Source organism: Mercenaria mercenaria, unplaced genomic scaffold (assembly GCF_021730395.1).
Source record: "Mercenaria mercenaria strain notata unplaced genomic scaffold, MADL_Memer_1 contig_1806, whole genome shotgun sequence".
Lineage (NCBI taxonomy): Eukaryota > Metazoa > Mollusca > Bivalvia > Venerida > Veneridae > Mercenaria > Mercenaria mercenaria.
The window spans coordinates 16,269-42,007 of NW_026459813.1; the positions used below are offsets into that span (position 1 = coordinate 16,269).

At 33.9% G+C, this 25,739-nt stretch overlaps 1 protein-coding gene across 4 annotated transcripts in view; it reads right to left on the bottom strand.

Annotated features, from left to right (window-relative positions):
- LOC128551887 (uncharacterized) overlaps positions 1-25,442 on the bottom strand; it is a 35,843-nt gene extending 10,401 nt beyond the window's left edge. Inside the window, exons 1-7 of one of the 4 annotated variants that reach the window (XM_053532827.1) lie at positions 25,372-25,442; positions 12,893-13,018; positions 10,307-10,461; positions 5,191-5,381; positions 1,950-2,000; positions 644-1,159; positions 291-336 (exon numbers count right to left, since the gene is read on the bottom strand). In XM_053532827.1, coding sequence (XP_053388802.1) covers positions 291-336; positions 644-1,159; positions 1,950-2,000; positions 5,191-5,377 — 800 coding nt within the window. In that variant the 5' untranslated portion in view covers positions 5,378-5,381; positions 10,307-10,461; positions 12,893-13,018; positions 25,372-25,442. Of the gene's footprint in view, positions 1-290; positions 337-643; positions 1,160-1,949; positions 2,001-5,190; positions 9,135-10,306; positions 10,462-12,892; positions 13,019-25,371 lie in introns of those variants that run through there. The other 3 variants (XM_053532826.1, XM_053532825.1, XM_053532824.1) reach the window with 3 other exon arrangements.
- Between the last annotated feature and the right edge of the window lie 297 nt (positions 25,443-25,739).

A 25,739-nucleotide genomic window follows, 5' to 3' on the forward strand; every position in this document is an offset into this window, starting at 1 on the left:
CCCTTGTATTTAAATGGTGATACATCACTCAATAAGCAAAATGAAATAATTCGTAATTAAAAAACATCTATGAAAATCAAACGGTATTGAGTGACATTTTTAAAGTATATGTTACTTTTTATTAGTAAACATTTATCCAATTACATTGCTTCCTTATTTGTTTTCCTCATCCATTCTTATATTACCACTCCATTACAATTCAAAACATAGACTGGAGTAAAACCTGTCAAAGAGGAGTTCCCTTAATTTACTGTTTTATTTTGTTCGAAATATGAATAGTAAACGCTTACCATTTTGGCTCCCATTGCTCAAAGGTTGTTGCCTGCGGTCTTTCTTCTGAAAACAAACTTTTATCATTTGAAATTTTCCCTGACAAATTTATCCTTTTAATACTGTAAATTGACTATGAAATGTTCGATATTTGAAGAACTTGTATTAAATTCTAAGAGAAGTTATTTATTGTGCATATACTTAATCTACATGCAATGACAGCCCATTACATGTAAGAAAAACATGAACAATGAAACTTATAATGATCAACACTTTGTTTCTTTATTGCTCGTTGGCAGTAATGTGAGATTATCATTTTACAAGATATCCGGATGTGTAAAACCTTTATCTAATTAATAAAAACCTAATATACCCGTACGGAAATATACTACATCACTTTGTCTTTCTATTTCTGCCGGACTTCCGTTATCCTGTCTGCGTTGCTCTGGAAGTGTAACAATACTTTTGGCAAAAAGGGGGTGACGGCATTCTTTGAAAACTTTATCAAACAGTTCCTCGTCGATTGTGATTATGATCTTTATTTTCCCATATACTGCTAAAGAGTATAGTGTCTCGAATTTATTCGCCCACGTCTTAACTTGTAGTTCATCAAAAGGACGAACGCCACCAATATCTTCTATCACAATTGCCTCTGTATTTTCATAGTTCAACTGATCCAACTGACTCGCGTCGTCAAGCATTAAAATATTTTTATCCGTACCAATCAGTTTGATTAATTCCATTGCCATTGTTGTCTTTCCACTTTTTCTTTTCCCGGTTATAATGACGACCCTTTGTACTTTTAAACGATTGTCTGCATTTTGCAATAAAGCCTCGTTTACTTCAACGTATGGTCTTTTAAAAGCAGCAATGGATGCTTTTGATTTTCCTTAAACAGAACGTATTTATTTTCATAATGGCGCAAATAACGGTCGAAGCATTTGTAAACTTTTACAGTATTGACAAACAAAACTATCCAATATCATAATTATAACGAAAAAGGATTATGCCGGTGAAGGTGATCCTTCCATTATACAATGTATTTATATAGAATACTTACGAAAAGAGTGGGAATATGATTTTCTCATATACATGCTATCTCTTTTATTTGGATATATAATATAAATGAATAAAATCAAATTATTGTGTTCCATCTATTTTAAATTTTCATTTTCAATAACATGTTGTATAAAGTGTACTTTTTCATGCTGAAGTACACATTCAGTTTTCAATCTTAGACAAATGTTATTCACAATATTCAGAATGCATTGAAACAAATGTTTTAAGTGAGTGAATGTCTATTTCTAAATAAGTTTCTTATTATTCTCTTTATTATATTTGATCTACAAATATTTTTCTTTTCATCACAAAAAATGCCAGAAATAGGTATTAATTTTTTGGTAATATTAATTTAGTAATTATCTAATAAAATGCACTTATTGATACAGTTATAAAGTACACTGACCTTTCAACAAACAATGACACTTGTTTACTGGAACCTTAGAGTGATAGGCATTAGCAACCCAGACAGAAATCCCATGGCCCTCAGCCAAGATCTAGGCCTTTAACCACATACCATTCATCAAGGATGTTTATTCTATAATGGCATATATATATATATGAATCAAACTAAAGTCGATAGGCAATAACTGAAGAACATTACTGCAAAAGGTATGTACCTAAAAGTTGCTCAAAAGCTTCCTCTTTCGCAGATTGTTTACTTTCTACGGCTGAAATGAAGAAAAAAATCCCACGTCAGAGTTTTGTCCATGATTATTCGATAACTTTGCCCTTCAATCACTGGCGTTAAAAGTAGAAATATACAGTTTACTTAAACCTATGGAAAGCCGTTTGGGATTTGTCAAATGCTATTTGCCGATTGTTATTTACTAAATGCCATTTACCATTTGCAAATTTGGTTATATCTTTTTGTTGATTGCAAGTTCTGACATTTCATTTGCTGAAAGCAATTTGTCAATTGCATTTTGCTCATTGCTGTTTATTAGTTGTCATTTTGTAAGTGATCTGTCGCTGTTGCTATTTACCAACTGCCATTTTCTGATTGCTACTTTGCTACATGGTACTTACCAATTGCTTCTTTGACAATTGTTGTTTCCCATTGCACCTACGTGAATTGCTCATTTTCCATTTGCCTGTTACCATTTGCTCATTTGCTACATGTCATTTGTCAATTGCACATTTGCTTATTGCTATTTGGTATTTGCCAATTGCTATTTGCTTGCTAAATGCTTCCATTATAATTAAAACACGAATATCTGTGACATTTAGCTTGTGCATTATTGGCAGCGGAATTAATCAACTTTCAGCAAAACCTACTTAAACAATGATTACCCACTACCTATAACTGCTTTTTTAAAAACCAGTTTCTGGGACTATAGGAATGCGCTTTTCCGTCCGTCCTTTCGTCCGTCCGCAATTTCGTGTCCGGTCCATAACTCTTTCATCCATAAATGGATTTTAATGTTATTTGGCACAAATATTCTCCATGATAAGACGACAGGTCATGCGCAAATTCCTGATCCCTAGCTTAAAGGTCAAGGTTACAATTTGAGGTCAAAGGTCAACAGGACTTTTTTTCCTGTCCGGTCCATAACTCTGCCATCCATGAAGGGATTTTGATATTACTTGGCACAAATGTACCTCATAATAAGATTATGTGCCATGCACAACTTTTACACCCCTAGCTCAAAGGTCAAGATCACACTTGGCAGTCAAGTGTTAACAAGGCATGAACAGGGTCTGTTTCGTGTCCGGTCCATAAATCTGCCATCCCTGAAGGTATTTTAATATTATTTGGCACAAATGTTTCCGATGATGGGACAACGTGTCATGCGCAAAACCCGGACCCTTAGCTCAAAGATCAAGGTCACAATAGGAAGTCAAAGTCAAAAGGGATTTTTTCCTGTCCGGTTCAGAACTCTGTCATCCACCAAGGGATTTTAATATTACTTCACATAAATGTTCCCCATGATCAGACAACGCGTCATATTCAACACCTGGAACTCTAGCTTAAAGGTCAAAATCACACTTGGAGATAGATCATTGAGAAATTTTCCTGTCTGGTGTATAACTTTGTCATGCAAAACAGGATTTGAATATTACTTGGCACAATTGTTCACCACTATGAGACGGACTGTAATGCGCAAGAACCTGGTCCCTAGGTCGAAGTTCAAGTTCACACGTACACGCCAAATGTCAGATACAAGAATAACTTTGTCTGGAACACTTCTTCTTCATTCATGAAGGGATTTTGATGTCACTTGGCATAAATGTTCACTGCCATGAGACATATTGTTGTGCACAAAAACCAGGTCTCTATATCTAAGGACAACGTCACACTTAAAGAGGTCAAATGCCAAACTCAAGAATGACTTTGTCCGGAGAATTTATTCTTTATGCATGGAAGGATTTTGATGTAACTTGGCTCAAATGTTCATCACCTTGAGGCATTCTTGGTTTTTAGAATTTCGTCCCTTTGTTTTACTATGAACAGCTTATATTGTAACTTACTTATTTCAGGCCGTAGGGAAATCTCGATACCAGTTCTCTATGGTACAGCATGCTTGTTACATCCAATTTTTAGGTGTATTGATAATCAGCCAAAATGATATATGAAAACAACTATAAGGTTTTAGATATACAAATTTTAGTCCAAGTGTTTATACAAATCGAGGGTTCAACGCAATAAGGGCGTATCTACATATGATTATTATATGTAGATACGCCCTTATTGCGTTGAACCCTCGAAATGTAACATATTGTTATCATGCTGCTTAAATGGCAGTTCTGTTAAAGCTAAAATATAATTATAACATATTTATTTGGAGGAAAAAATAAATCCCGAAAATATGCTCATAAAAGTTTATTTCAAACACAACAACACCCGCGTCATGCACTTTCTATGTCTACTGACACCATTTAAATCTGTCAATTCAAGTTTGCAACAAAAAATAGTAAAACCAAATTTAAAGAACAAAAATCATTGTAACAATCTCTAGTAAAGAAAGCAATTCGGTAAGCATATATCAAATGATATCAAAACACATGTTGGCTAATGAGCAAATTGGCAAATGGCATTTAACAAACAACGGACAAAAGAGCAACCCATAAATACCTTTAAACAAATGAGCAATTGACAAATAGCATTCAGCAAATGAGCAACTGGCAAAATGCATTAATAAATTTAGCAAATGACATATCGAACGGCTCGCAATAAGCTGACACTTATTAGCGAACATTGGCAAATGGCAACAAGGAAATTGCAAATAGCATTTATTAAAAAGCAATTCAAAAATCGCAATTGGCATATCCTATCTAACATTGGTCCAAATATAATTATACACACACCGGCGTACTATGGCATGTCAAACGTTGCTAAATTATACATGTATGTTATTATTATTGTATGTTTGTTATTGTTATTCAATGTTGTGTCAATCATATTCTAAGTCTTACCATTGTATATGTCGTTATTCTTATTGTATGTTCGATATTCTTATGGTAAAATTCATTATTATTATTCTATATTTCGTTATTCTTATTGTATCTTTGATATTGTTATTCAATGTCGTGTCATTCATATTCTAAGTAATACCATTGTTTTTCAATATCTGACGATTCTATTTACAAAACGTGTCATTCTTATTCTATGTTATGTGATTGTATAATTTGTATAACGTCGCTGAGCTATTTATATCGCGTGTGCTATTTATATCGCGGGAAATCCCACATACAATATCAAGCTTACAAAACAATAATGAATATACAACAACAATAACGTCTTTTACAATAAGAATATCGAACATACAATACGAATAACGACATATAGAATAACAATGGTAACACTTAGAATATGAATGACCGTGTTATTAAAACTGAAATATTAACATAAGCGCGTACCGTCTATGGATTTCATAGGTCCTGGGTTAGGCTCTATTCCTGCAATAAGTAGCAACGTTGCAATGAAGAATATTGTTCCGTCTATGTTGAGATCCATAGTGCACTGGTTACATACGACAACTGTCTTTAAACGAACACCTCCAAAGCAACCTATTCTGCTACGGTATGTTGCTATATCCACACCCATATTTCTGAAGGCAAAATAGTTTGCAACATAAAATAGCAAAGCGAAATTTAAAGAATAAAAATCATTGAAACAAATCTCCAGAAAAGATAGCAATTCGGTAAGCATATAGCAACTAAAAACAAAAACCAGTTGGTAAATGACCAAATTGGCAAAGTATATCAATTAAATATACTAAATCGAGGACAAAGTCTAAAACGACACGATTTTCTGGTTAAATTTAATAAACGAATGTAAAATATATGATTATATGGCACAATATTGATTTGAGCTTACACAGAAGATAAATGATAGTGGAGAGCAGAAATATTGTTTCATATTACATCGCTAGCTTTTTACCAAATTTTATGTAAATCTGAATATTTCTTTCCATATGGCTGTTCGCGTGTTTTATGTAAATATTAAACTATCACCGTAAGCCTAGAACTGCTTCCTTTCTCTCTGAATAATATTTAATGTTAACAATGTTACTTTAAAAAGGACTAGTTCTAAACAGGTTTGTTTTAATTACTCACTAACTCGTATAGGCCTTAGCCATTTGCAGGATCGGTGCTGCATTTGACCTTGACTAAAATGATATTTTACTATATCCACACAAATTTAAAAATGGTAGTTCGAGTATAATAATCGTCTTTTTATCGAACTGAATTAAGACATCCAAACATAATTTAAACAAAATATAAATATAAATTATGAGTTATTTTTTATGCGTGTTGCACTTTCCATAACCTCTAATCGAACACCAGTATAGTTTTAATAATAACAATATTTTTATGATTAATGTCAGTAATGTACAAGTGTTTGGGTAAATTATGACTACTCGAAGTCACTATTTTACATACGGTCATGCATTGGTAATTATTTACAACATAAATAAGTTTTCCTATTTTTCATGTTAAATTATCCCACGCACTTAATTTTGCATGCAAAACTCATCTTTGGTTATAAATATGATTTTTTGTTTGCAATGCACTTAATTTAATCATCAGTTTTGAAAATAATATTATTATAGGACAAATGCATAAAAAGAAAAATATTACTTATTGCTTCGGTATTTTAACCATTTTCAGGTTGAAAATCAATAAATTTTGAAGAAAATATGAAAGTTTTCGAGAGAAATCGCTACAAAATATGAAACTTTGATAAATTGTCATGAAATGAGCCATTAGGTGCGGAATTCAATCAAAGAGTGTGTAAAGCATTGGCAAATATATGGAGTTTCGTGCAACTCCATAATGTCGTGGACATCTCTGATTTCTAGGAAAGCACCATGATTTGACACTTTTGAATATAATAAACATGTTAAACTGATGGCCCTCTTCTCGGGCTTAGGCCATTTCTACTCTATCAAACGTTAGCAACGTCAATGTCAGATTTTAAAGCAAGTCACTCAGACATGAAAAGTCAAGAGTTTTTTCTACTTCTTTCATATTCTTTCAATAAACATAGTTTCATAGAACCTGTGATAGAAGTTATTTTCGTTTCTTTTACAGCATTGATCACTTCGTATAAATAAACTTGCCACTCAAGTAGTATACAATGCAACAGTGTAGTATCGACAAAATAGGAAGAATAATGTCAAGCCGTTTTATGGCCAAGTGTTTAGACTAGCTGGCTTTGAAAGTCTCTTGCTAATCATTTGATGATCCTTCTAAATACTGACATCCCGCTTACATAAGTGAGTCTCTCTGAAAAATATAGCTTAAAGTTTCTGAAAAATATAGCATAAAGTAAATGACAATTTAATGAAAGTATTTGATGTACCTGAATATCATATACACGCAATTCATTTAATATTTGAGACAATACGTCAGGCATGTCATGTATTATGCATAGATTTGTAAACCATCACTGCTGTGTTATATTTTACCCTGTTACAAAATTTAAGCCATTTTAGATCATTAAAAAGTGTTAATGTAGGTGACATTATCGGTCTGTTAATTATAATCTTGGCCGCTCTATTTTGTATTACTTTCACTTTATTTATACATTTGAATAACAGTTTGTATCTTTTTCCAAATAGTACAACCATAATCGAGAATAGGAAGAATACATGCATAATAGTACACCAATTTGCTCTTCGCTATTAAATAAAGAGTGATAGTTTTCAGAAGTACAATTTTGCAATAAGTTTTAAAATACATTGTCTTTCTGAGTATGCCAATTTAGTGTATTATCTAGATAAATACACATTTTGCAATGTTACATTTTCTAGCTCTGTGTCATTTATTTTTTATTTTAGTGTATTATGTGTCTTTTCTTTCATCGAAGAACCGATTAATATCATTCGTTTACAGTGGAGGTTTTATTGTATATTTGTATGTTAAGTGTTTGGATTTTCAGTTTGTGTTATTATAATCCTACTGCGATTTAGTGATATCGTTTAATGAATAGAAAGACACACCTTATTTTTTGTATCTTATGGATGCATTCTTTTATAATGCATTTTTGTCTAAAATATTTTAACGTTGCACCGACACAATTACAATTCATATGGCTAATGTCCAGCTTTGATGATCGAGGAAGACCCCAAGGGCCCGCCCCTCTGAGCATTACATCATCACGGACGGGCATCTGGTAGAACCACAGACCATCCAGCTGGCTTACGGAAGATCGGTGGTTAAACTCAGGTGCCCGCCGAGTACTGCATTTAAAATTTGTAATAATGTTACTGATATTTGTATTTGGTATAAATGAGCTTTGAACAGCCTGTGCCAATAGTAACAATAATGTAGTTACCTTCTCTAATTGCTAGGTACGCAAATGAAAGTAGGAATATGAAAGTATGGTTGCATAATTCTGCCACGAGATAGCTAGGTAACTGTTACGATGATACTGTAAACTTTTCAAGAAATGTGTACATTTTTCTGAAAACATTTCAGCAAGACATGATATTTTCTAGATATTTTATATTTTTTCCCTAAAACATTTTAGCGCAAAATTTTGCGTTAGTGTTTGAAACTGCCGCGAGACTTGGTAGCTATCTCGATAATAGTCTAAACTTTCCAGGGAAGTTATGCATTTTTCTGAAATCAGCATTACAATAAATTATTATTATCAAAATATGTTTTTTCAAGGAAACTTAAGGCTACTGAGAAAAAGTTCTCAGAAATGTTCGAGGATAACCGCTCAAAAACTCGAGATAGATATTTAGCAAATAAATGGCTGCTGTGGGCACTTACGCAAACAACCAAACAACAAAACAAAAAAACGGGATGATAATGTAAATTATCGCAATGGTATTAATAGGAAATTTCGAATTTTGAAATAATATTTTGAGCAAAACTTCGCTTATTAAGATAGATGTTTAAGTACCACAATAGCTACCTCACAATCTCGTGGCAGAACTATGCTACTATATGAAAGTATGAAAACTGGCGCTTTGGATGGTTTCAAATTGTTGCAAAGGCACATTTTCGAAACAAAATGAGTAAAAATTGTTACAGCGGTTGATAGCAGGACCCTGCGGGGCCCTGAATTAGAAATAGGACCGAGTGGCCGTTGTAGAGTGTGACGGTCTAAAAAGGACTAGTCTGGTGGCTACTCTGGAAAAACTCTTGTTTACTGGTGAGCTGGTCTTAATATCGGTCTTTGGAAGTTTTCACTTTTTTTCAAGTTGGATGCAGCACTACTCTAGATCTTGAGCTTTGGAACGGACCGTGTGACCGTTGAAAAGATGGTTCCCACCCACCCACACTGACACGAGCGGCCGTCATTCCGGGAAAGCTCTTCTTTGGGAGGAATTCGGGGCGAGATGTAAGGCAGAGTGTGTGGTGAGGGTGGCCTAAAATTCTTAAAACAGATGATTGTAGGTGTTTACTAAATTTAATAATATCTTAAGATGGACAACGTGGTAAAATCTTTGACTCCTGCACAAGTGGCCGTAGATTCGATAACAGTTCTTTACGATTATTTTGACTACGATTCGTATCGTGCTTTATTATTATTATTTTATGTTACTTAAATCATTTTATTATTACGTTAATATTTTTCTGAAAATTTTAATATGCTTGTGATAACACAAGTCGTGTATATTTAGATCTGATATATTGCAGAGAGTTCATGGTCGACATTTTCTAAAATGATTTACATGTATCTTGATGAATGCCGAATAGTAACTGTTAAGTTTCTTCCATTAACTACACCTTATAAAAATCGTACTGAACATGCAAATTTCCCCCTCTATTCATTTATATAAATAAAACTGATGAAAGCAGTGTGATATTATTAGATATAATACTCGAACTCACACGAAATATTAATGAGTATTTACACAAATTAAAACTATTGTAAACTGTACAGAATCAGCTCTAAGACTTCTAAGACTTTTATCAAGCTGACAAGACACCGCCTGCCCGGATTCAGCAGAAATATCCTGAACACAGAAACCTGAAGGACAGAACTCATTTAGTAATCATGTAATTGCTAGTTTTAATTGATGTGTGCACATCCAGTAGTTTTAACAAGACATATATTGTTATACCAATATTCACACATGTATGTCGAATCTATTCTGTATAGTTTATTACGTGCGAACAAAATGACTAATTCGTGTTACAAAATACTATAAGCCTAGGATTCATAAACATTTGAGAAATATGCATCATTTTCCCTTTACATAATAACTTGTTTCATTCTGTGGTCGATCAATAACAGCAGAAACATCAGCAAATGATTCTGAATACTACCTATACTTGAATATACTAAACCTGTTAAACTGATGGCCCTCTTCTGGGGCTTAGGTCATTTCTACTCTATCAAACGTTAGCAACGTCAATGTCAGATTTTAAAGCAGTTCATTTGTACATGGAAAGTCAAGATTATTTTCTTCTTCTTTCATATTCTTTCAGTAAACATAGTTTCACAGAACCCGTGATAGAAGTTCTTTTCGTTTCTTTTACAGAATTGATCATTTCGTATAAATAAACTTACCACTCAAGTAGCATACAATGTGCCTGATAAACAAGACAAAATAGGAATTGTAATATCAAGCAGTTTTAAGGCCAAGTGTTTAGACTAGCTGGCTTTGAACGTCTCTTGCTAATCATCTGATGTTCTACTGACACCCCGCTTACATAAGTGAGTCTCTGAAAAATATAGCATAAAATCTCTGAAAATATAACATAAAAAATTTAACTAGAGATGCTTTTGAGAAAAGCGCATGTCTCCCACAACTGCCGCTATGAAAAATGTCTAGTTTCTCTAGATGGTTTAGACGAGTTGATCCAATTAGATGCTCTGGATGAGTGGATCCAATCAGTAACTCAAGGGCCATAAATCAAAAGAACCTGGGCGGATTTGGCTAGTTAACGAACTTGGCTAAGGTCTTATGGTTAAACACATTTTGTTCAAGTTTGGTGAAGATCGGATGAGAAATGTTTGACTTAGAGAGCGGACAATTGTATAAAGGCGGATTTTTCGGTAATTCAAGGGCCGTAACTCCAAAATGCCTAGACTGATTTGGCTAGTTATCAAACCTGGCCGAGGTCTAATGGTCAAACACATTTTGTTCAAGTTTGGTGAAGATCGGATGAGAAATGTTCGACTTAATAGTGCGGACAAGAGTAAAAAGGCCGATTTTTCGATAATTCAAGGGCCGTAACTCCAAAATGGTACGACCGATTTGGCTAGTTATCGAACTTGGCTGAGGTCTTATAGTTAAACACATTTTGTTCAAGTTTGGTGAAGATCGGATGAGAAATGTTTGACTTAGAGAGCGGACAATTGTATAAAGGCGGATTTTTCGGTAATTCAAGGGCCGTAACTCCAAAATGCCTAGACTGATTTGGCTAGTTATCAAACCTGGCCGAGGTCTAATGGTCAAACACATTTTGTTCAAGTTTGGTGAAGATCGGATGAGAAATGTTCGACTTAATAGTGCGGACAAGAGTAAAAAGGCCGATTTTTCGATAATTCAAGGGCCGTAACTCCAAAATGGTGCGACCGATTTGGCTAGTTATCGAACTTGGCTGAGGTCTTATAGTTAAACACATTTGTTCAAGTTTGGTGAAGATCGGATGAGAAATGTTCGACTTAGAGAGCGGACAATTGTATAAAGGCGGATTTTTTGGTAATTCAAGGGTCGTAACTCCAAAATGCCTGGACTGATTTGGCTAGTTATCAAACCTCGCCGAGATCTCATGATCAAACACATTTTGTTCAAGTTTGGTGAAGATCAGATGAGAAATGTTCGACTTAAGAGTGCGGACAAGAGTAAAAAGGCCGATTTTTCGATAATTCAAGGGCCGTACTCCAAAATGGCTGGACCGATTTGGCTAGTTATCGAACTTGGCCGAGGACTTATAGTTAAACACATTTTGTTCAAGTTTGGTGAAGATCGGATGAGAAATATTTGAATTAGAGTGCGGACAAGAGTAAAAAGGCCGATTTTTTGGTAATTCAAGGACCATAACTCCAAGACGCCTGGACCTATTTGGCTAGTTATCGAACTTGGCTGAGGTCTTATAGTCAAACATATTTTATATAAGTTTGGTGAAAATCGGATGAGAAATGTTCGACTTAGAGTGCGGACAAGCTTTGTGACAGACACACACACAGACAGACACACACACACACAGACTGGAGTAAACCAATATGTCTCCCACACCACTGTGTGGTGGGAGACATAATGAAAGTATTTAATGTACCTTAATATCATACATACGATTCCATCAGTAAAACAGAATTATAGGCCTTGACTTTGATAAAATAGACACAGTCTGACGGAACTCTGTGCTGTACGTATCCAGGACTATACGTATTGTAAAGGTGTCACCTATCAGTTCACATTTGATTCATTCAGAGCAGAATCATTACAAATGCATTTAAGAGAAGAAAAAAAACATTTCTGTTGATGAAATATGTACATGTATGAAATAGAATAGTCACCATATCTTTACAGAAACAAAGTACTCAATGAAGTTTTCAAATATTTGTGATTTTAGTCATTTCTGTTGACATTGATATAACAGCGTGCACAATGGGAAAACATACAAATGATTTTTAATTCAGCAAACCTTAAGCAAGACAAAAAATTTCAACCTACTGTTGTAATGACAAATTTAATTACAACAGAGCAGATCCCATACACTCAACCTATACATTGCAAAATACGCAAATCTTTACTTTTACAGATTTATAATTCCTAAAAATGCACCATCTCTCGAAAAATTAAAACTGAGAAAAAATGAAACTCGTTCCATCTTTCTTTGAAAATTGGCCGTACTTATGTGATTATTCGAGTTGTCGTGAAAAATGTAAAACAAAATGCAAAAGTGTTTAAAAACGTGTTAGTGTACAGGTACACAGTCATGTATTTATAGATAATTATTGCATCTTTTAGGTAACTAATATCTCCTTTAATGTACTATATAAATGTAATAATTTCTCACATTAACTATATAAATGTTATATTTTCTCACATTAACTATCAATACTGGAGTATAGTCTAATCATTTTAGCTTTGTAAATGATCTTTAATTCAGCAAACCTTAAGCGAGACAAATAATTTCAACCTACTGTTTAATTTAACTACTTGCCCATATAATTGCCCATCGATCGGCCAAGCCCATCGACCGGCCAAGTGGCTAGATTGGCTGGCTTTGACGTCAACATATGAATATACTTCTAAATAACTGGAACTCCCTGAAAAAATAGCATAAAGTAAATGAAAACTTAATGAAAATGTTTAATGTACCTGAATATTATACATAAGATTCCATCAGTAATGGTATATTATAGACCTTGATTTTGATCAAATAGACTCAGTCTGACGAAAGCCACTCCCCAAACAGTTACGACCTTTGACTTAGTCAAAAGCATCTTATAAAAAGGCAAAATGTTGTGTTGCACATATCTCAAAAACTATTTGGCCTAGGATCATTAAGTATCATAGGGATATCATTTATCATAGAAGTTGATTATTTTGGATTTTGTTCCGTAGTTCTATCAGTCAGACTAGAGAAATAACCCTTGATTATCAAAAGAATGCATAAAATGGATACAAGTTTGTGTCGTATGTATCTCAAAAAGTATTTGACTTTTAAAACCATAAACCATTAGAGGTTTTTTGTATAGCATGTAAAGTTGCATAGTGACCTAATGTTTAATTTGAGATTTTATTTAAACCAGGCTCGAAGTATATTCCTTTGACTAATGAAAAAAAAAATACATGAGATGGTTAAAAGTTTGTGTTGCAAACATCTTCGAAAATAGTTCACCCAGAGTCATAAAACCATGTAAGAATATTATACAGCGTGTGAGTTTGTGCAACTGTTTTTTACATTTATTTCACCTTGCAAAACTAAAGTTATGTCAGGAAATAAACGTTTGTGCCGTGTATAACTCAAAATGTACTTGACCAAGATTCATGAAATATTAAAGGATTTTTACAGCATGCGGAGTTATGCGCCTCAGTCAGGAAAGAATCATGATCCTTCACATAGTGAAAAATACAAAGTTCTTAAAACTTAAGGAAAAATCTTAAAAATTGTCAAAACATTTTCTGTGATATAAGTAAGGACACCTGTTTATTTTCACATTATAGCAATGCAATAAATAAATAATGAAAATATATGTACGAAAATCTCATGAGGAAAGAGTTGTCAATCTGTCTCTGCGAACTCGGGTGCTAAAAGTATCTCAAATCTTCAGTGATATAGGTAAAGCTTGTACAAAATACATGTTTATAAAATAACTTTTGGTTACTTGAAATTAAAATAAGTTTTATTTCATGATTTTCTATCATTAAGCATAAAAGATTTTAAAACAACTGTTGCTTACTGTCTCTTATTTATGCATTTCCATTCCCTTGTTAATTTTTAGTTTTCCATAAGCACTGTAGATTTGTTTCGTTTTGTATGAAACTAAACTAAACAAAAGAAAACAATAACTTTTTTATCTAGGCACTTAGACCGTTAGACCGTACAGTCTGCGATCGATAATAAAAATGGCGCGAAAATGTCAGGCAAGTCAAGGAAAGATAATATAGGTTGGTCAGTTATCACGGTAAATTTTTATGATACTTGCCAAATGAAAATGCACCTTTACATGAATGGCGAAATAGCTCAGCTGTCGGTTTTCAGAAGCAGTGCGTCAATAAGCAAGAGTTGTAAAAACTCGAAAGAAGTTTATTTTCTAAGGAAATGTATTATATAGTCCTGTTTTGTTTTTTGCTTTATTACATTTTGATTCTTAGTTTGTCTTCTCTTTTTGTATTATTCCGTGTGTTACGTTTTTTTTTTTTTTTTTTTTTTTTTTTTTTTCTTTTTTCTTTTTATTCTTATATCAACGAAACTTTAATCAATCAATTTACATAGAGAATATTAGGTTACTGTCTGATAGGTTTTAATTTATTAGGCGAGTTGAAGAAAATATATTAGGCGAGGCTGTGCCAAGCCTTATATTTTTTTCGTAGACGAGCCTTATAAATTTAAAATTTTCAGACAGTAATCTAATATTCTAGTTATCCTACCTGTTTAGAAAATAGGGAAAAGTCGTTGGAAAGAGCAACAGCGTGCAGACGTGGCGTAATATATGACGTTTGCAAGTGCAATTCTATTTATGAATAAAATTGAAAAATTGCAAAAACTTTTTTGTTTCTGGGTAAAACATTTGATATTACCACTTATTTTCTTAGTTAGAACATTTCCAGTACCATGATAACGATTTCTATGAAAAATTCGGGAAAAAAAATGTATTTTAAAAATTTCCGACTGAAGTGCTGTAAAAGTGAAAAATAGCAATAACATTTTTGTTTCTGGATAAAAAACTATAATTTGCCCACTCATTTTCTAAGTTCAAGCATTTCCAATATAATGGTGATGGTTTCAGTGCAAAATTTTGATAAAATATGTGATTTCAAAAGTTCCCGCAGAAGTGATATCTTGACACTGACTAGATAAAGCAAAGTTTATTAGGCAGGCCAATTATGTGCTATATTTTGTATGAGGGTAGGATAAAATTAGTTTTATTTCCGGCTCGTCCGCTATATCTATATCTGTTGCAGAGTCGTCAGCAGTGTCAGTTTTTCACCTTCATACGCTGTGTCTGTGTCAGAGTCACCGCCAGAGCTTTTTCAATGTTGGTCCCATCAGGAGGGGAAATTATGCCGTTCTGACTGCTAGTAAAATGCTGAGAAAGAGCGTCAAAATAATAATAGTAGTTTTAATGGGCATAGATATGTTAATCTCTAGTTGAAGATAAGAACTTAAAGTACATTAATTGTATTGTGGTTTAAAAGATACGGTTTACAATTAAGCATCGAGATATCTGTTTGAAATCTGTAAACAAATTAAAAACATCATCAACTTAAAACATCCCAGAATATACAATGGCATCATATAAAGCCTTTTGGGGTTCTTTTTTATATTTACAAAAATCCTTGGACCCTTATCAACAGTTGGTTCATCCAGTTATGGAAGCCCTGGAGAGAAATTTGACTTCCGTACTTTTATTAATTTCTGACCTCTGCACTTCTCACTTAAAAGTTCTCAACTACTAACATTCGCACTTCTGACCACTAACTGCCTGATTTCTGACTTCCGACTTTAATCTTTTAAACTTCTTACTTCCAGTTTCCACACTTCTGACTTCTAACTACACCGCTTCCGACTACTGACTTCCAATTTCTTCACTACTAACTAAAACTTTGCGAACTTCTTATTTCTTACTTACGGTTTTAGCACATCTGCCCTCTAATTTAAAGACTTTTGACTTTCGATTCCCGATATCCAACTTCCACACCTCTAACTGCCAACTTCTGACGTCCATATATATAACTTCCTGATTTCTGACTCTTTATTTCTGACTTTCAAACTTTTTATGTCTTAATTCCAACTTCAAACTTCTGCATTTCTGACTTCTAAGTTCTTGACTTCCGGCTTCCATCTTCAAAGTTTCTGACTTACATGTTTTCCTCTTCGGAAGTCGGAAGTAAGAATGTGGCAATTAGAATCAGGAGTTGAAAGTCATGAAGTTGGAAGTGAAAAGTGAAAAATTTAGAAGTCAAAAATAGGAAATACGGAAGTGAAGTGTCCCTCTAGGGCTTCCCTATTAAGTGGCAGGGCTGGTGGATCTACCCAGGTGCCCGCCTGTGATGCAATAATGCACAGAGGATAGCTATAGATGGGGTCTCTTTCACCGTGAAAGCTTGAAAGTTGCCACATGACCTTAGTTGTGTCGGTGCGACGTTAAACAAAAGAATATATTTACAGACGAATGCACATTTTAAAACAATGTGTTCATGCGATACAAAAAATAAGGAGTGTCTGGTTTCTTTTTTTTCTTTTCGATAAACTTAATCTTATTTTTCTTACTCTTCCGTTACATTGTTTTGAATTTGTGAACTAAACACAATCGTAGTAAGATTGAAATTATTTCAAGCCTGAGAAAATGTTAAGTTCATTAGCAAGGCACTTGATATGAACTATGTTAGGTCTAGATTGCATGGAGGTTATAATCATGGCAGAATCTGGTAAATCAAATTTAAATGGAAACGATTTGACATGCTATACATATTCTGTTGACTATGATCGAACTCAAAACTAGTTTTAATCTAATACTTAATTTTGAAAATATGATAACTTCATTATTTCCATCAAGTAAGTTATCCTTTTATTCAGTGGATCAGAGAAATCTCTATAGTATTCTCTTCAGGATAAACAATTTATGAAACTGTTACTTTTTCAGCTTCAATCACTTTTCGAACTTCATTGGGAGTCATTTTTATTGTTTTGTTTTTATTTTAACCTGGAAATATTACCGACCTCTATGGAAACATTGCAGTCACATTCAAAGTTCCTCAGCTGATCCTTTTAAAGTTTAAATATTTTGGTTCTATCACAAGTTACATTAGTGGAGTTAGAACTATGCATGAACCGTGCATTTGTTACTAGGTTACAGTTTAGGTCATTTAATATATATATATATAGTTTGCATTATTTCCTGGGTACTAACTTTTATGCGTTTTCATCGTCAGCGAAAAAAAAATGTATTAATTAACTCCTACCATATATTAAAGGACATACATAAATGTTATATATAAAAAATTCTGTCCTCACGTACCTCCATAAGGAATCAGCACAAATCATCGTACGGTTGTAAACAAATATCAAAGATTGATTTAATTGACCCGACATGACAATGATCTCACAATGTTAAATAAAGATTCCTACACCCGCTGTTAATAGCGAACTTACCTCTGAAACAGAAGGGGTAGAGTTAGACATCTGTAAAAATACTGAGTTGCATGCGGTAAACGTTATTTATTTTGCCTTCATTCTTTAGATTACACATTATGGAAGAAATGCAGGTATGTTTTACTTCTGCCCCAAGATTATTTTTGATTGAAGTGAGCAAAATTCAAAACAGATCCACCGGATTCGACCTTAATTTTTTTTATTGTTGGAGTTAGAATTCTGTCTCGTTAAATCTGTTTATTTGAGGCACCGTAGAAAAATTGGTATTGACAGTTTTATTTTAAGTTTTAAAATTGTTTACCAATAGTTTGATGATTATTTCATAAAAAAAATAATTGTATAATAAAATTATCTGCAAACGTTTCGGATAAAGGCCTCCACTTGAAATTTGGCTTTACTTGAGCTTGAGGAAAACCATAAATTGCACAAAATTTATAACAAAAATGGCACGGTAAATTTGCAACAAAGTGCAAAGCACGGTCAACTGTAAAAATACACCAAGCAAAGGCCATTTCTTAAACATAAGGAGCCTAATACCTTAAATATGCCGTAAGTATATGCCAAAATAACTCAACAGCTCAAATGCAAATACCAATTTGAAATCATTTTGTTAAAATTCGAATCGTCATGCGGATTTGATTTTCAGATAATTTGTCGTTCTATTATTTCCTATCTGTTTTCAATTTAGTTCCCGTATTATTCGTTTGTTTCTTTCATGGTTTGTATCTAACTATGACTTTATATGATATATGTGAATTTTCTTTTTATATGTTTAGTATAATTATTAATTTAACTGACATCATCTTTGAAATGGTACTACACTTTTCTCATCTGCAATGTCAGTTTCTTATATTTCTCTGTCGTTTTGTCATAGAAAAAATGAAGGAATCTGTTTCTGTACAATAACAGAACGAAAATTAACTACCGTTGCCGAGTTTCGAACACATGTGGCAAAATATCTAGTGAACATAGGCAGTATGCTTTACCTTTGAGCTGATTTATGCTTGTTATGAATACTATAAGAATTTAGGTTTTGACAAGTTCCAACAATATTTAATTCCCTATGCTTCATATAAATTTATTGTAAATATCATGTCAGCGTTGGGGCATAGTACATGTGTAATCAAATTCAGATCGCCTATCTGATATGACAGGGACAGTGACAAATATATCAATATAATTCCTACAATTGCTTTGCTTGTAACGGATCTAGATACAGTAATCGAACAATTATTTGATATTTGTAACGCAGTCGACCGTATTGTTTATCATTTTATAGTTCGACCACGTTTTTTGAGCCATGACTAATTTATGCAGGACAGCTGATTCGGATAGGAACGTACATGTATTACATAGTAAAGCGGTATAAATTATCGTTGAATCTTAGCGAATGCATGGTCCAGTGGATATATGATCATCGAGATTAACTCGGATTCCGAAACATCATCTGACTCTGATACTGACACAGCTGAAGGGTCGTCAACAGACACAGCAAGAGAAGTTGAAATTATGTGACATGAATTAAATTGAAATAAAAGTAGCAAAAAGTAGCAAAGTTTATCAAAAATATAGAAAGAATGAAAAAAAGATACGTCAAACATTATTATTAAAACATATAATTGTTTTTAAGAGTCTTCAAAGATTCTTTAGTAAAATGAAATAAATAAAAATGTTTACGAGAACAAATATGGCTGTAATCTGGGCTTGAACTCGCACCTCGGGGTTTTAAATTCTAACGCTCTACCAATCGCACTAGCGATATAATCAAGTTCATGGTAAACAAAACATGTATATCAAGTTACTCTATAAAGATTTTTCAGCCAGGTATGCACCGAATCCAGATATAATCCAATTGAAAAAGTGTATCATTCCGTCACGGCTCAAAACACGCGGTTGAACTATAGTTTTATAAATCCAGAAAACATAAACAAACGTGACGTCACTCCGAAGTTATCAAACACGAACTGTAGGTAAATCACGCACAGACAATATGGATTAGTATCTCAAGCTGAGACTAGATGTACGAAGTATTGTATTAGCGCAACGCGCAAGTCCGCTTTGTATAATACCCGATGTCCGGAGTTCGATTCTTGATTGAAGTACACTTTTTTCTTACTTTTTTTCAGCATAGATACAATACCGGTTTTCTCCACTGGTTTTGAAATTAATACGGTAATTTATTTTATGCTAACTAATGAAATACTGTATTCTATCAGTTAAATATTTTCATATCTCATCACTCGCACTGTGAAAATATGAAATCTATATTTTCACACTGTGAGAGATATAGCTCCGCCCCCTCATTACATTGTGTATGAATTTTAAATTATTTGCTTAAAACAGGGTGAAAATTGTAGCCGCACTTTGTTCTTTATAGTATATTTCTCGATTCAAATTATGTTACTTAAAGAGAATTTCATACCGTTAGGCAGCAAAAAATAAAACAAAATTGAACTTTATGTTGCATGTGTCTTTGTAACGTCACAGCACGTCTGATGTCATATCTGTGTACGCGCGTCTGTTTCCCGCGCTGAGATTAAAATAGATCTAGTCGCAAAATGCACATCTCAACGTAATTGAGCATAAAATAAAAAGAAAATTTGTTTGTTTTTCGTGAATATGGAATATATCTCACTTCGAAGTGAGAAAATTTTCACATTTTTATCGCTTCTCAGTGAGATATATTCCATATTCACTCAAAACAAACAAACATCCTCTATACATACACCATACACGGGGTTTTCGTGAACATCTATTTTATACCGATGGAATGTAAGTACAGAACCCTCACATTACACACTAACATACCATTCCATATTCATTTGTTAGAAATCATGATCCTCATTTACTGAACTCTAGCAGTAAGATGTACGATGACCATACGCATAATTATATTTTATTTAAATCGACGGCATAAATAAGAACAATATAACATACCGTGTTACAGACCGAACCCGTATAGGCCGTAGTACATGTAACATGACTATTTTAAATTCCCACTTCCGATTATAGGTATCGCACATTATTACGCCATTTTAAAATGTAATTCTAACACGATCCGATTCATTACTCTATTAAACAAAGAAGGCTGATAACAGTGAATTATTATACAACAATTCACTTTTCTGATGTCACAATCATTACGTCATGACGTCAAACGGCATAGCGGCGCACTGGAAAAGAAGCCGATTGAAAACGGACAAGTATTTAATGAATGCAGTCAAGGATGTACTTTAAAGTCGCTGGTAACGTGTTAGAATCGAAATAATATATCTCATTTTGTGATTTGGTCTTGAGTAAAATCATAGTTTGTCGTTCAGGTGCGTATTATTATATTACTCGGGCTGCTGTGGTATAATTCCTTCGCATCTGAACTCCAAACGATGATTTATTCAGAGAAAAATCACTAAATGAGATATATTATTAGCAGTAACGGTATTCATGCTATACTTTTTCGTCGACAGTTCGATTCCCAGACCCTTAACTTTAAAAAAAAATCTGTATTTCATTCCTTTTCATTTTTTCAATACGATTAAACGGTGACGACACGAGTTAGTTAATCTATATTGGCTATAACTTGATCACTAAATTACATATGTCACGGAAGAATGTTTAGATACATTTCTCCTTTCAAATGATCTAATGTATTTTTTGGAGGGTTATGTTTTCCCGCGACATTTTTAAAGCTCAACGGATTAGTCCACATTAAATAGCATTGTCAGACTATAATTTCAGTATCGATTCTTTTATAGATATGATTACCGATTTTATTCGAACATAAGAAACAACAAGAGGGTCATGATGACCCTGGATCGCTCACCAGAGTAATATGAGCTACATGTTTCAAATGTCAAACTGATGATTTTTAGAAATGTTTTGGAAGATTTTCCGATGTACAATCAAGTAACCCCTGGGGCGGGGCCAATTTTACCCTGAGGGTCATGATTTGACCTTCTGGTTTATTTTTAGCAAATTTATGAAGATTTCCCTATGTACAATCAAGTAACACATGGGGCTGGGTCAATTGCAGTTCAGTATGGAATTCAATTCTATGAACAATTTTTAAAGAGGACCATCCATGGAACATCCCTGTAAAGTTTCATTAAAATTGGCCTGGTGGTTTAGGAGGAGATGTTGTTTAAAAGAAAGTGTGGACGGACGGACGGACGGATAGACGGACGCCGGACGGTCAGCGACCACAATAGCTCACCCCGAGCACTTCGTGCTCAGGTGAGCTACATGTAAAAATAGAGAAAAACAATCTTACACAAAGTATGTAATGCAAAATAATTATTAGACGGGTGCAAGATTCGAACCGTCAAAACTATCACTACAAAATGATTACATATTGCATATCTATTTTCTCAACATACTGCTCCATCAGGCCAACTATCGATTTAACTTCGTTTGTAATTTATTATAAAAGAGAGCGCTACTTATGAATACAAAAATGAACATAATAAAAATTGTAACTAATCAGTGTGGTATTACCCTAGTTTGTAAAGATAATAACATGACCAATTTACCTAAAAAACAAAGAAACATATCAGACAGGGAATGCCACGCACCAAAAACGTAGCCTCCTCAAAACGAAACCCCCAGCACGCAGACGCGTGCACCACACACACACACACACACACACACTCAAAGCCAACACACAAGGACAAAACGAACAACACACACGCACACAAAGCCAACACATAAGGACAAAACGAACAAACAAAGGAACACAGTGGGGCACCGCCTTGGAACGGTCAGTGGCAAAAACACCACTGGGGAGCTTAAACCGGTTTATGGTGCACCTAACCTCACTCTTACCCCCACCGTTTGTCTTTTAATGCCATCATGCCTTTCAGTACTTTGTTGCTTTAATTTGACATACTCTATTATGACCTGGCAGTGTGATGCAAAAAAAAAACAAAGAAAAATATCAAACAGGGAATGCCACGCACCAAAAACGTAGCCTCCTCAAAACGAAGCCATTTTCGTCAAATTACTAACTTCTGTTTTAAGATATATTGTTTGCATTAAAATATGACGGTAACGTCAGGTTAAGAGGTTAGTCACTAATCAATACACAGCTGTGACTAAAGTAATCAACTCCGCCCCCCCCCCCCCCACCACATTTCAAAGAGTAACGTGATATATTTTTGTTTAAAAGGTAAATGCCATGATACTGTGCGGTACTTGCAATATGATATCATTGACTGTTTTGACAGCAAAACAAAAGAAAAAAGAAGTGTCGGAAGATTATTTGTAAATTGCCAAAACGTAATGTAACAATGTCTAACGTGTGAAGTTAAACAAGTAATAAATACCTCAAATCTGAAAGGTAATATACTTATTTTCATGGAAAAGTATTCCTTTATGACATGCCCTCATTTTATGACACTTGAAAATATTTCTTAATGTGTGATACTGTATGGAAATCGCATGTTTTGTCGTGTTAAAACATCTGCAGAATCCCGAGGGATTGGATGATGCCCGAGCCAGGCAGGGCGAGGGTACCAACGTTTTGCGAGGTATTCTAAAAATGTAACAATACGAAATGAGCATGCCTTAACGCTTTTTAGCATAAGATGCGTAAAAAACTAAAACAAAACTAATAAACGAATCAATTACCCCTCAACGACATTAAATTTCCGTTTTAGGACCATAATACGTTCATGCTTTGCCACGGAACGCGCATATATAATTTAAAAAGGTGTTTTAACAGCACGTGAGCGCGGTAATCTCTCTGTTAACACACGTTTTCTGTCCTGTTAAAACACACCAAAATGTGAAAAGAACAGCAGATTTATGCTAGACTTTCTTTTAAAATATACAACAGCAAAACTAACGTCTTAACATTTTTAATATTATAACACTGACATGGATTTGAGCATAAAACATGGCAAAGTGTAAACGGTCCAAAACTGGTAATTCAAAAGGAAAAGACATCAACGTACAAAATTACGTTGACATTCCCGCGCATTTCATGGAAATTTAAAGACACAGAGAGACAATATATTCATGTCCTTGTTTTTTTTTTTTCTTTTTTTTTTTTCTTTTTTTTTTGTGGTGGGGGGGGGGGGGGGCGGTGGTTGTTGATTTCTTGTTAATGTTTTTTTTTGTACGCGTTTTGTGCTAGATCAGCGTTATCGCATGTTCTTTCCGTTTTAAATAGCATTATCAGGTCATATTTTCAAATTCGATTAATTTATAGATATTACCGATTTTATATGGGCCCAAACAAATCCCTCGGGACATCTGGAGAATGATGTTATAACACAAAACAGCATGCGTCACTGTTTGTGTTTACTATATTTTATGACAATGTCATTTGAAACTTTGTTGAGATCGTTCCTGTTTTGCTCTTTACAATTTAATAACTCTATAACGAAGTCACCATAACAGTAACATACGAGTGGATTTCCTTTAAATTGAGGGTTATCACGTTCGTTATTTTCCTTTTACGAGTAAAGGAATTTTATTCATTGTATTCCGCGTATAACCATTGTATTCTTTGAATGGGGTTTTAGTTCCTTTTTATCATCACTGCGTATTGAGTCGTGACTGCACTTTAAAATAAAGAATATTCCTGCTTATAGTGTTGTTTGGTATTGTTAGTCAATGCATTAAACAATAATTGTTAAAACTGCGTCATCTAATAGAAGCGCTTGATAGCTCAGGCATTACGTATGCAAGTAATATTACATTTTATACGAATAGATATGTCGGTAGATGGTTCAAATCCCTCTCTGTTTGTTTTATTTTTTAATATTTTTGACTATTTAACTAAATGCTTACATATTTGAAAAGGCTAACAATAAACCAATGCTGTCGAGCCTATGAACATATGTCTAAAAGACTATGAATAATTAAGGGACGGATACATCGAACGACTTTACTTCAGTGAGAGATTAATATAATACCTAAGCGAGTTAACTTGCCCAACGCTAATCATATTGCCTTTTCCATCTATAATAATTGCATCAGTATTTGAGAACCGATCTGAAAAAAACCATTCAGCATCCTTCCACCAACGATAATGACGTTGCTACATAACGTCAACGACAGAACGCACTGACGTCCCGTTGCAATTATGATTGTGGCGTGTGAGGCACATTACGCCATGACGGTTCAACGGCAACTCTTATGGTCGTTCTCTTTGATGTTTTTGTTACTGTATAAAGTACGGTATATAACAATGAATAACAAACAAAATTCAGTTCTGTATAAATTCGAAATACTAGGAAAAAAATTATGAAAAGAATTCCTCAGGGTGTAATTCGAACCTAGTTTTTAAAGATCTGAAATCTGACCAATTTACCTAAGCCATGTTTGCTTCTGATTGCATTTAAGTACGACCGTTAGTCCGCTTTCAGATTCACTTTGGCAAAGTTCAGAGATCAGTGCCGAATCATAGCACAGTCCCTGATTCATAGACTCCTTTTTCTGCGTTACCATCGGCACAAATATCAGCCTTGAATGGAGAATAACCACTGACGAGGGAAACAAATCGTTATAGTTTTTGTAACTATCTAACTAATTAGACATCATCGGATTAAGACGAAGTTGAGTATGAACACCCTGGACGGCATTTCTCAATGGCAGTTGTGGCAGTGCAGTAAATAATAATATATATGTTTGAAAATCCCCTGAGGCAATATTGGTTATTTTTAGCGAAGGCAGGTAGGAAAATATATAAAATAACTTTTGATTATTTGAAGGACTTAGAAATCAATTAAAATGTTATGTTGTTTTCATGTTATTCTATCTTTACTGAAACATCTAAGGGTTTGAAATAGCTTTGCTTACCTTCGCTTATAATTTATAATCCCTTGTTAATTTTTGGTTTTCTACGATCACAGATTTCAGTGAAACTAAACTGAACAAAAGGAAATAAAGAACTTATTTATAACAAAATTCAGGCACCGTTACGTTCTAATTATTAAATGATATGTCCAACCGGATTAACAGTTAACTTGTTCTATTGTTTTTAAGATATCATGTGAATGAATAGAGAAACCAGATCCATAGCGTAGGGTGGGTGAAAGAAAAAAGTTAATTAAAAGAATGATTTGTAACTCTGGGATCCTTTTACTAACAGTGCGTTTACAGAGTGGTATTGTCACGCTCGGATTCTTACTGCGATAAGCGACGTAACGCTACAACGTGAGACATTT